Consider the following 12,814-nt stretch of genomic DNA (forward strand, 5'->3'; position numbering starts at 1 on the left):
ATAATAATCATATAACAATTTATCAGTATTAATGGCTGTAGTGATGTGTTTTGAATGAAAACAACCTGACCACTTATTGTTTGTGGTTCAGTGTTACATTTTATGGAATTAAAGGGATAGTTCACCCAAAAATGAAAATTCTGTCGTCATTTATTCACCCTCAAGTTAATTTAAACCAGTATGAGTTTCTTTCTTCTGTGGAACATAAAAGAAGGTATTCTGAAGAATGTTGTATTTTTTTTCCATACTATGGAAGTCAGTGGGGACCAACAACTGTTTGGTTACCAACATTCTTCAAGATACATAGAAGAAGATATCTTGAAGAATGTTGGTAACCAAACAGTTGTTGGTCCCCACTGACTTCCATAGTATGGAAAAAAAATACAACATTCTTCAGAATACCTTCTTTTATGTTCCACAGAAGAAAGAAACTCATACTGGTTTAAATTAACTTGAAGGTGACTAAATGACAGAATTTTCATTTTTGGGTGAACTATCCCTTTAACAAACAGGTTAAAGATTCAGAGTACTTTCCTTACTAACAACAAAAGTGATATTGCATAAGATTAAAAACAGAATAGCAATCTGTTTCAATACTTTGCATCAGCAGCCTAAATTAAACATACCGGTACAGAGTATATTTCAAAACATCATACTTAAATTTCTTCTTTTCTGTGTAAACAAAACACATGCAACAATAAAACTCAAATTCAACAGTACTCTGAGTACAGTTCTGGTGCTATGCTTTGAGGAGAACAAACCATATGGTACTATATAAGAGAACCACTTATTAGAAAACTCCAAACCTATTGGAATAAACTAAATTGAATGTTACAACAATCAAATGTAAACAAATTTACAGGATGTCCATTTCAATGTAATCACTGGACAGAATGTTATCAAAGTCTGTGCGGAGGTCTGGGTAAGAACTGTAAGTATATGGTAAATCAAGAGTAGCTCCACAAGTATGAGCAACTGGCCTTCTGCTGAGGCCAGATTCTGCATTGAAGCTTACCTTGATTTGATCAACACATATAACAGAAGAACCAGTGCAGGAGCATAGACATTTTTCTGCTTTGCTTTGTTCAGCATTTCTGACATAACGTGGCAGATGATTGAATACCATCCGTTCTTTCTGAGAGCGAATCACCTGTGATTTTTGAAGTAGCTGTGCCACTTTTTTGCCATTGGCCTTCTTTGTGTCATACAGAGACACTAGGTTTTCTTTGTCTGGTATTTTCATCAGTGCAAATTGCATGGTGTTGGAGAAGCAATCTATTATATACCTGGGCTCTTGAAGAATGGCTTTATGAGACATTGTTTGTATGGCAGCCTCTATGGTGTTTTTTGGAGGGATACAATGAGAGCCCATTCTTGTAAAGAGGTCAAGCAAGTCCTCTTCATCACATTCCTCCAGTGTGCCTTGAAGAGCCTTTGCAACGGCAGATCGTTCAGTTGAAGAGAGATAGTTTTGGAAGGATGACATCAGGACATCAACATTGACCGAGTCAATTCCATGCATGCACGCTAAAATGAATACACTGGAAAGCCTCACTGGCAGCACACCGAGATCAAGTATTCCTTTTACCCAGATCCTTCCTACTGCTTCCCATTCAGCTTCAGAAAAGTCTGGTCTTGGTCTAGGAACCCGCTCATCTTCCCCTTCGCACTGTTCAAGGAACTGATCCCAGAATGCAGTGTAAACTTCTCTGGACACTCCAGCATCATCTACAGCATTCTCGTTTACAAATTCCATTGTCACTGTAGAATGAATTATGCTGCTATCCATGAACACAGCCACAAGATCTTCTACAACCTTTACCCTGTGTATTAAAGTGTGCACATCTTTTGGATTTGCAGAATTTTCAGATGAAATTGTAGGAGACAGGTGGTTTCCTGAATGTGATTGCAAATGTTCTGGTGGTGAAGGCATTCCGCTATCCATCTAGAAAAAGTAAGGTAAAAACAATTTAGAACAGTTATTCCCACCAAGTGCCAAGCATAATACAAGTATATGTATTATGTATTGTATATATGACCTATACAATCTTTGTCCCACCTTTATTCCTTTCTGTGCATTCTTTTAAATAAAAAAATGTATTTCTCTAAACAAACAAAAGCTGTATTTTACACAAAAATATGCAATTGTGTATTGAATTGACAGTGCAGGTCTATTAGGACTGATTATCCAATAAGAAACAACAGCCGTTTTCTAAAGGGCTTCAACATGCAAAACATGTTTTTAGCTCTTACCTGCGGTACAGCATTGCTATTACTTGAGGGTGGTGATGATGCCTCAGTTTCAGATTCATTCAGCTCTGCATTCTAGAGGATCAATAAACATGCATAAAATCAAAGTGAGACACATTGTCAAAGCGAAAGTAAAAAAGTAGTGTCACTGATAACAATTGCCTAGTGATAAGGGAGTAGCAAAAAGCAGACAAAAAGACAATTAATATCCAGTAATATTATCGATTTGACTGCACTGACACTATCAGATGAGAACAAAACTTGAACTGAATTAAGCTGAATAATGACATTATTGTCTTCTGTAGAGCTGCATTTGAAGCTGCTTCATAACTGATGAACTGTGCAACATCTACACTTACTGAACTGAATTAGCACAGAACTGACTTAAGCTAAATATTGACACTATTGTCTGCTGCAGAGCTGCTTTACAGTGGAGGAATCTGATTAATCAAGTCAATGAACTCATAGCCTCGTTGAATATCACAGAGCTCATGTGAATGCTGTGGACTCTTTGGATGCAGCACACTATTATTCCGCAAGTCATCAGTCTCCTCATCGCTTGAGCTGCTTATGAGCCTTTGGACTGTGTGTGTTCTTTGGGTATCTTTCGATGGAGAAAGAGAATTGTGTGAAGTGCGGGGTGTCTCCATATGCATGGTCTTTGAGGTCAAATCAGTCTGTGGAACATCCTCCGTTCTCCTTGTTCTCTGTGCGCTAGTTCTTAGTCGTTTCTGAAGAACATCCAACAAAATGTTCAATGATTAACTCAGCCATTTTAAATTAAATTATAATTTACAACTCTTCTATCACTGTATAATAAAATGATGCCAAAAATGCATTCAAGTAACTAAAAGTTTAAACCTAAAGTCAAAGCCTTCCTGATCTTACTAACCTTCCTCCTGGTGTCTCTGTTAGATGAATGTCTGTCATCTAATAATTGTGTCCTTGAATCCTCAGCATCACTGTCAGATCCATGGCTGGACAATTGTGCAGCAGGTCTTTCAGTATCACTGTCTATTCCATCCTGTAGTAATGATTGTTCATTACATTCCTCTTTATCTCCATCAGATAAAGATTCTAAGTCTGAGAGACACACCTCTTGTTTAGTGCAAATATAAAATCTCAACAATTTCTGTTTAGTTTGTTCATACAGGTTTCCAACAGTGCTATCCAAGGGAATTTGTTTTCTTTTAAAATCACAGACATGAAAAGTGAAGTCTGTTTCTGGACCTTTTGGTGACTCCCCATTTGGGAAAAAAAAGTTCTTTCCCATTTCCATGATTTGTAAAACAGTGGTCTTTTTTTGAACTGTCACATGTCTTGTGCCACCACCATTACTGGTCCTCACTTGTTGGTATCAATTATGGCAGAAATGAAGCCATCCAATTTCAATTCTTCAGGAGGTTTTTTCTGCAGGTACATTTTTGTGTCTTGCCATCGAATACTGTTGCTTACGGTAGACACAGGCTTTACCATGCAAAGCTTCAGCTGACTTTGATCCCAGCTTCCTTGCTTCAATTTTATCTCTCAAATTCTGTAACAGAGTTTCTTTATCAGAGCAGGCAGCTGTTTGTTGACAGAAGGAGAGGACAGCCAGTCGGTCACCATATGAACTGATATACTTTGCTATTTGCTCATCAGTCATAACAGAGAGCACAGATTTGTCAATCTGAAAATATAAAGAATATCAGATTTTATATATTATTTCTTGAAAGAACATAAATGCACCCATGAATTCATAATACATGAATTAACACTGTCTAGACTTATTAATGTGGAACTTTTAAATGTGTAACACTTACAATAAAAGTAACAGTCATATCTCTTCATCTACATGCCATGCTGAAAATTGCAAATATTATGCCAATATTCAATATTATAATTCAAAAAATAGTTAATCTTAACTTGTAATTACAGTTAAGTGCACTGTGTGGTCCCCATCCTGCAGACTACAAGAGTTTAAAAATAAGAGGGATCATAAGAATTACTTAAAATTACCAAATTTTATTTAGAACTGCCCTGATAAAGCTATTTCACACAACATATATTTACATATATTTCACAAGCATAATAACAATAACAAAAAAAAAAAAAAGAACAAAAAAAACAAAAAAACAAAAAAAAATTATACAATGGTTCAAAATAGTTGTTATTTTGATATGTCGCTGGATTGATGATGATCAATGACTGTTTTTTTTTCTTCTGTTACACATGTCAAACCCCTGCTTGTATCTGTCCACTAGTTACCTGTAGCTGCTTACATCAAATTTAAAGCTTTTAAGCTGACCTTCAGGTCTGCCAATGGCACCTCTTACCTAAATACCTATAGGTGTATGAAACCTCTGAACATCTATGGTCAGTAAATGAGCAGTGCCTGATTGTTCCTCTAGTCTAGAACAAGGGACAAAATCACTTTCAAGAACCTTTACTCTCACTATTCCTTTATGGTTTCCAAACTGCTCCCGATTTGCAATGATTAACACAACTTTCAAAACAGCTTTTAGACACACCTTTTAAACAATCACTTAACTGATCAAGAACAAACATAATTCTTTGTAATTTAAACCCCTCTTTTTCATTCTCATTTCTGCATTTTTAATTGTGCTCTAGCCTAGTCTAATTTGCTGCTACACAAACTTGTACTGTACTGCAGATATTGTTAATAGCTCTTATGATACATTTATTCTCATTGTGTAAGTCACTTTGGATAAAAGTTTCTGCTGAATTAATAAATGTAAATTTATAGTGATGCATGAGTCTTTCAAGCAGTGCCTATATGAGATTGAGATGCAGCTTTCACACTTTTATGTTTGACACATGCACAACTACTATAAAAGGTGCAAACATTCACTGATGCTCAAGAAGGCAACACATTATATAAAACTATGGTGAAATAAAACTTTTCAGTATATTATCTGTGTAATTTATATATGGGATAAATTATTATATTTAGTACTGTCCTTCATATTTCCCACAAAATAATAGGTTTACACAGATCATATCCTGATATAAAATGTACCCTTGGTTGTTAAAATATTGTGCTGCCTTCTTGAGCAGGCATAGTTATTGTTTGTAATAGTTATGCACATGTCTCTTAAATTGTCCTAAGTGAAAAGTTGGTTATCAACATCATATAATCAGTGTAGGGAACAGCTAAACTGTGCAGAAAATGCTGGAAATCCAAACAAAGTGAAGTAGCTGGAGGATTTTTCTTAGGAACAGTAAGCATTTTTACTTCTCAGGACAAAGCAGGGACACACACACACACACACAAAAGAGAAAAAAAATACAGTCACTGATCATACAGGAAGCCAAACATAGCAATAAACAGGAGGATGCAAAGTTTTTAACAGGCTCATTTGTGTCATTTAAGTTATTGTGAATTAAATGTAAGTATCTCATGTAAAACAGCTTCATCAGGACAGTACTAAATTAAAAAAAGTTTTTTTTTGATCCCTCTTTTTAGATTTTGCAAGGACACAATTATGACACCATTATTAGTGAACCAGTAAGTATTTAAGGTATGAAAAATCAATTCTGATTTCAAAACAAAGATGAGACTTAAGAAGTGGTATGGCTATACACTAGCTTTGGATTCCTTGGTTAGTAAGAACAATGCAAACGTGTACAAATGTGGTCATGGTTTTTAACGATAATATTAAAACCTTTACACGCACAGGGATACGCGTCAACACATTTGGTTACATCATTATCATTAACATATCAGCTACATGTAGGCCCATTGTACTATAATGACACATTACACACCTTGTCCCTTTTCATGTGAATGATGTCCTCTTCAGGAACATGTCGTGACCTTAAAAACTGTTGAAGATCCTCCTCCATTGTTGAGCTACAACAATTCATTGTTACAGCATGTTGAGTATAATCACATGGAAGTTTGGTTTATTCTTCTATATACGAGTAAATATATATTAACTTACCGCGAAAGATGGACAATGTCTTTCACCAGTGCAGGAATCACCAGACAGGAATGCGATGATCACATGCTGAGGAGCAAAGTACCGCGCAAAAGTCTCTCGCGATAACACACGTTTCGCGAGAGAACACAAATGTTTTGCGGGAGAACTCAAATATCTTTGCGAGAGAACGCAAATGTTTTGCGAGAAAACGCAAATATCTTTACGAGAGAACGCAAATGTTTTGCGAGAGAACGCAAAGGATTTAAAAAAAGTTTTTTCCTCCCATCTCATAATTTTTGCACCACCATGTCCCTTTAGGGGCTCCGTACTATTATAAGTACCCCCTTAGTTTTATTAGGGGCACAGGATGAGGCCACCAATTTAAAGTATTTGTTTTGAAAACAGGAAACATCACAATGTTTCAGGTGCTTCTCCTGTATTAATGCAATAGAGGTCGATTTACGGCGTAAATATTCAAGAACACAGGTATGCTTAATAGCAGAATTCAGACCATTCACATTCAGTGATACTATATTAAAAGTGGGTGCCATAAGAGTGGATAATTAGTCATATGTGAGTAGGGGAAAAGAGAAATAGTATACCAAAGTGAGATTTGAGTGAAGGACAAATTTGAAAACTGCCTGCTTCGGATGTAGCGCTGCCAGAATAATATGATAAGATAGTAGTTGTCGCCCCCCCCCCCCCCCCCCCAAAAAAGTGAAACACCCTGTATCTGGTATCAGTTGTAAGGCATAGAACAAACAAACAAAACAAGAAAAAGAAAGAAGGAAAAAGCAACTATATACAAACACAAGAACAAATGCAGACTGCACAGGGAGAGTGCTGTAGGCCTGCTGAAATGCAAACATTAGCTGATCTGTGGCCAGTCCACTACAATGCCACATCATAGTCCCAGGTACACCCCCACAGCCAATATTACTCCTCTAAAACATTCTCTGACATCCCAAGAAGATCTCACGAATGCCCAGTGGTCACCAGCACCGAACAGGCATAGTTGTTTTACGAGCTACCTTAACAGGCTTCCATATCCGCAGTAGCTCCGTCCTCTGCCACATGAATATCTGCATGACGCTTATTCTTGGATTCTCTTCGGCAAGCTGGGGATCCGGGTTTGACAGCCGAGCCCTTGTTAGTACTTTGAATGGCTGCAGCATAAGAAATCTTCAGGGACAATGAGCCGATGAAATCCTCCACTTTTTAGGGGAATCGAACATCAATGCCTCACCGTTGTGCTGCAGCTTAACCGTTGCTGGGTAGATTAGAAAAGGATGCAGGCCCATAGCTGTCATCTTCTCATGACTGGACTAAAGCTCTTACGCCTCGTGGTTGTAATCAAACTGAAATCAGGAAAAAATAAAAGGGTGACATTGTTGGGGACGTGTTTGATGGGGTATGCCTGTCAAGCGCCCTTAAGGATAACGATCCTGTCTTGCCATCTCAGAACCTGAAAAATCATAGTGCGCAGCCGTTCATGACATCATCCCTGACGACTGTGGCCTGCGGTACTGCTGGACAAGCCACCTCCGCCCTGCATGCTATGGCTCTCCTGCAAGTTCACAAAGCCAAGGCGCTAAAAGAACTGCACGAGGGTAGTTCTGACCCAGGATTGATGCAGGAACGAAGGTCACGGCGCGGTCTCTCAGGCAGGCGAAGTCCATCCTGGTGATCCAGGAGCACCACCTTTGGCTCAACTTGGTTGAGGTGGGAGAGGCGGACAAGGCACGGTTCCTTGATGCCCCCATTTCCCAGGTTGGCCTGTTTGGCGACGCCGCCGAGGAGTTTGCGCTTTCCAACCCGTCACGATGGCTGACCCGGACCGTCCGACTCGGCTACATGATTCAATTCACCAGGTGCCCGCCCAGGTTCAGCGGCGTCCGCTTCACCTCGGTGAAGGGCGAGAACGCCGCTACCTTGCGTGCGGAGATCGCTAACCTTCTATGCAAGGACGCAATAGAGCCTGTCCCTCCAGCTGAGATAAAAGGGTTCTACAGCCCTTACTTCATCGTACCGAAGAAAGGCGGTGGGTTGCGACCAATCCTGGACCTGCGAGTACTGAACCAGGCTTTGCACAGACTCCCATTCAAGATTCTGATGCAAAAACGCATTCAAGCGAGCATCTGGCATCAAGATTGGTTCGCGGCGGTAGACCTGAAGGACGCGTACTTCCACGTCTCGGTCTTACCTCGACACAGACCCTTCCTGCGGTTTGCCTTCGAAGGCCAGGCGTACCAGTACAAGGTCCTCCCCTTCGGCCTGTCCTTGTCCCCTTGCGTCTTCACGAAGGTCGCAGAGGCAGCCCATGCCCCGCTAAGGGAAGTGGGCGTCCGCATCCTCAACTATCTCAATGACTGGTAATCCTAGCCCACTCTCGAGAGTTGCTGTGGGCACACAGGGACCTCGTGCTCCGGCACCTCAGCCGACTGGGGCTTCGGGTCAGCTGGGAAAAGAGCAAGCTCTCCCTGGTTCAGAGCATTCCTTTTCTCACTTTAGAGTTGGACTCAGTCTAGATGACAGCGCACCTCATGAACGAGTGCGTGCAGTCGGAGCTGAACTGTCTGAAGGCATTTAGATGGAGGACAGTGGTTCCGCTGAAACTTTTTCAGAGGCTCCTGGGGCATATGGCATCCTCAGCGGCGGCCATACCGCTCGGGTTGATGTATATGAGACCGCTTAAGCACTGGCTTCAGACTCGAGTCCCAAGATGGGCAAGGCGCCGCGGGACACATCGTGTGGCCATCACGCCGATCTGTCGACGCCTCTTCAGTCCTTGGATTGACCTTGCATTTCTATGGGCAGGGTTTCCCCTAGAGCAGGTCTCCAGGTGCGTGGTGGTTACAACAGATGCCTCCAAGATGGGCTGGGGCACCGTATGCAATGGGCAAACAGCCACCGGCTCCTGGACTGGCCCGCGGCTGCGTTGGCACATCAACTGCCTAGAGTTGTTGGCAGTACTGCTCGCCCTGCGGAGGTTCCAGCCATTGATCCAGGGCAAGCACGTGTTGGTCCGGACGGACAACACAGCGACAGTTGCATACATCAACCGTCAAGGTGGTCTACGCTCCCGTTGCATGTCACAACTCGCCCGCCGTCTCCTCCTATGGAGTCAACAGTGCCTCAAGTCACTATGAGCCACTCACATCCCGGGTGACCACAGTGGATGCGCTGTCACATCAGGTTACCCTCAGGGGAGAGTGGAGACTCCACCCTCAGGCGGTTCAGCTGATTTGGAGTCGATTTGGTCGAGCACAGGTAGACCTGTTTGCTTCCCAGGAATCCTCCCACTGCCCCCTTTGGTACGCCCTGACTGAGGCACCCCTCGGTATAGATGACACACAGCTGGCCCCCTGGACTACACAAATATGCGTTTCCCCCAGTGAGCCTACTTGCACAGACCCTGTGCAAGGTCAGGGAGGATGAGGAGCAGATCATCCTAGTGAACCCCCCCCCAAGTGAATTCCTCTGAGGAAGGACCTTCTTTCTCAGGGACGGGGCACCATCTGGCACCCGCAACCAGACCTCTGGAATCTCCACGTCTGGCCCTTGGACGGGACGTGGAAGACCTAAGTATCACCTGCGGTGGTAGACACGATCACTCAGGCTAGGGCTCCCTCTACGTGGCACCTGTATACCTTGAAGTGGCATCTTTTCGCTAAGTGGTGTTCTTCCCGACGCAAAGACCCCCAGAGATGCGCAGTCGGATCGGTGCTTTCCTTCCTGCAGGAGAGGCTGGAGGGGCGGCTGTCGCCCTCCACCTTGAAGGTGTATGTAGCCGCTATTTCAGCTCATCACGATGCAGTAGATGGTAAGTACTTGGGGAAGCACGACTTGATCATCAGGTTCCTGAGAGGCACTAGGAGGTTGAATCCCTCCAAACTGCGCCTCGTCCCCTCGTGGGACCTCTCTGTAGTCCTTCGGCTCTACAGGGAGCTCCCTTTGAGCCCTTGGAGACAGCTGAGCTTAAAGTACTCTCTTTGAAGACTGCTCTCCTGACTGCGCTCACTTCCATCAAAAGGATAGGGGACCTGCAGGCATTCTCTGTCAGCGAAATGTGCCTGGAGTTTGGTCCGGGTTACTCTCATGTGATCCTGAGACCCCGACCGGGCTATGTGCCCAAGGTTCCCACGATCCCTTTTAGGGATCAGGTGGTGAACCTGCAAGCGCTGCCCCAGGAGGAGGCAGACCCAGCCTTGGCATTGCTGTGTCCGGTGCGAGCTTTACGCATCTATTTGGATCACACGCAGAGCCATAGAAGCTCCGAGCAGCTCTTTGTCTGCTTTGGTGGACAGCAGAAAGGAAGCACTGTCTCCAAACAGAGGATCACCCACTAGGTCATTGACGCCATTGCAATGGCATATCAGGCTCAGGACGTGCCACACCCTGCGGCGTTACGAGCCCACTCTACAAGGAGTGTGGCGGCCTCCTGGGCCCTGGCCAGTGGCGCCTCTTTGGCAGACATCTGCAGAGCAGCGGGCTGGGCAACACCCAACACCTTTGCGAGGTTCTACAATCTCCGGATTGTACAGTGCTACAGTCCCTGCTACAGTCCCAGCTTGGTATTCAAACCTGGTGCTGAAGGCGCACACAAGGCCCCCGTTTGAACCATTGGAATTTGTTGAGTTGCATATGCTTTCTCTGAGACTGCACTCCTATTGGCTCTGGCCTCAGTTAACAGGTGGGTGATATGCAGGCGCATATACCCTGGTATTTGGGCTGGGTTTTTCAAAAGCCACCATCAGCCCAGAAAGGCTATGTGCCTAAGGTTCTATCCAGGTATCTACTGGTACTTTTCCACTGCACGTTACGGTTTGACTCGACTCTGCTCACTTTACTTTTCTGAGCTTGCTTTTCCACTGCAGTTTAGTGCAGCCTCAACGTGGGTGGGAATATATGCTGATCGTCATAGTTGCGCTGCCTCTACTGCCGTGACATCATCTTAAATGTGACACAAACACACAACAAAATAAATAAAGTGAAGCTTTCAAGCAGAATATAGAGTTAACTTAACAAAACGTACCATCCTCCATCGTGGACTCCAACAACGCTGAGTCCAGGGCACTCTCCCTCCCATTGCTCGCTGGTCTATTGCCATAGATAGCGTCCATTTGGTCGAACCACTTCCACTTTCTTCTGTTTGAACCACTCCGGCTGTTGTGGTCCTTGATGGTTCTGTAGTCACTTTTAAGTTTTTTTTTTTTACTTTTCCCTACACTGTTGGTAGGTCCGGTGGTAGCCGTGTGTGGCCAACAGCTGCTGAGACACTTCCTGAAAGACTTTTTTGTTTCACATTGCCCCATCCAGTTCTCATTGGATCCTCTCCTCGGCTACAAACGAGAGGAACGTCTGCGCCTCGTTTATTGACAACGTCTTGCACACAGCCATTTCTTTTTACAATTCGAAAGTCGCATGAACAATGATACTGCTATCGCTGTTGCTAACTTTAAAACTAGCGGGTTGATGTCCCGTGTCGCAAATCCAGTGACGCGGGTAGTGACGATTCTCTCTGACCAATCAGTGATCTTCAGGGTTTTGACGTCACATTTAGTATCGGCTCGGCTCGCTTGGAACCTCGACCGAGGTGGTACTAAAAAAAGTAAAAGATATCAGGTACTATCCACAGTCGAGCCATACTGTGCAGTGGAAAAGCCCTATAAGGTGCTCAGGTGGTCCGGTTACAAGCCTTCTTTCCCCCACCATTTAATTTGGATGAGGAGCAATTGATGCATTTGTTTGTTATACCCTGTGCAGGCATTACACATGTATGTGGAGCGCACCAGCCAGTTTAGGCTGTCGGATCAGCTCTTTGTTTGTTATGGAGGACGCACAAAAGACATATCCGTCTCCAAGCAAAGGCTCTCTCACTGGATCGTTGGTGCGATCGCCCTTGCTTATGAATCACAGGGCGTGCCCAATTAGTGTGAAAGCGCATTCAACCAGAGGCATGGCGTCTTCATGGGCATGGACAAATGGTGTACCCCTACAGGATATATGCCATGCAGCAGGATGGTCTTCGCAGAATATGTTCGCAAGGTTTTATAACCTAGACACGGCGACCATTGCTTCGCGAGTCCTCTCTGTCTAGAGAGCTTGCTATTCCAACACCAGCGGGTGAGCCCAAGCTCCTTATTACGGGTGGGCTACCTGTTATAATTTTAATACAACCGCCTGTGTAGGCTGTTATTCAGTTTACTCCCACTAGAAGTCACAAGCACTTCCAATAAGAATAAACCTCCCTCCCTACCTCTAGTTATGAAGGGGTTAAATTTATACTTTGTGTATAATATGACTCATACATATATCCCCAGCATAAGATTAACTTCCCGTCTGGTTGTCACCATGTGGGGTTATTCATTATTCTATATACTTAATGAGGCCGTAACCTCATATACATATTCTTTTACAAATGGTTATACCCTGCTGTATCTCTCGTGGTATGACGTCATGTAGTGCGGCGTGATGGGACTTTTTTCGGTCCCCAAAAGTGTTTACCACAATGTAGAGTGAACTGAATTGATAGGGAACGTCTCAGGTTACACATGTAACCTTGGTTCCCTGAGATGAAGGGAACGAGACATTGCGAAACCTGGCCGAACTACTACTTCAGAGTTTCAAGGTAGGAGTGA

The 12,814-nt window shown here is 43.4% G+C and overlaps 1 protein-coding gene across 2 annotated transcripts; it reads right to left on the bottom strand.

The window, feature by feature from the left end:
- Nucleotides 1-457: 457 nt before the first annotated feature.
- LOC127444946 (uncharacterized) lies at nt 458-6,269 on the bottom strand. 2 transcript variants are annotated; one of them, XM_051704626.1, is made up of 5 exons: nt 6,019-6,269; nt 3,143-3,919; nt 2,713-2,981; nt 2,254-2,325; nt 458-1,945 (listed from the first exon to the last, which is right to left on the bottom strand). In XM_051704626.1, exon 5 carries the CDS (start codon nt 1,943-1,945, stop codon nt 857-859), a length of 1,089 nt encoding a protein of 362 aa, XP_051560586.1. In that variant the 5' UTR covers nt 2,254-2,325; nt 2,713-2,981; nt 3,143-3,919; nt 6,019-6,269; the 3' UTR covers nt 458-856. The 2 variants fall into 2 exon arrangements, with proteins under 2 accessions (XP_051560586.1, XP_051560585.1); XM_051704625.1 differs by having other exon boundaries at nt 2,254-2,981.
- Nucleotides 6,270-12,814: the final 6,545 nt, after the last annotated feature.

Source organism: Myxocyprinus asiaticus, chromosome 8, assembly GCF_019703515.2.
Source record: "Myxocyprinus asiaticus isolate MX2 ecotype Aquarium Trade chromosome 8, UBuf_Myxa_2, whole genome shotgun sequence".
Lineage (NCBI taxonomy): Eukaryota > Metazoa > Chordata > Actinopteri > Cypriniformes > Catostomidae > Myxocyprinus > Myxocyprinus asiaticus.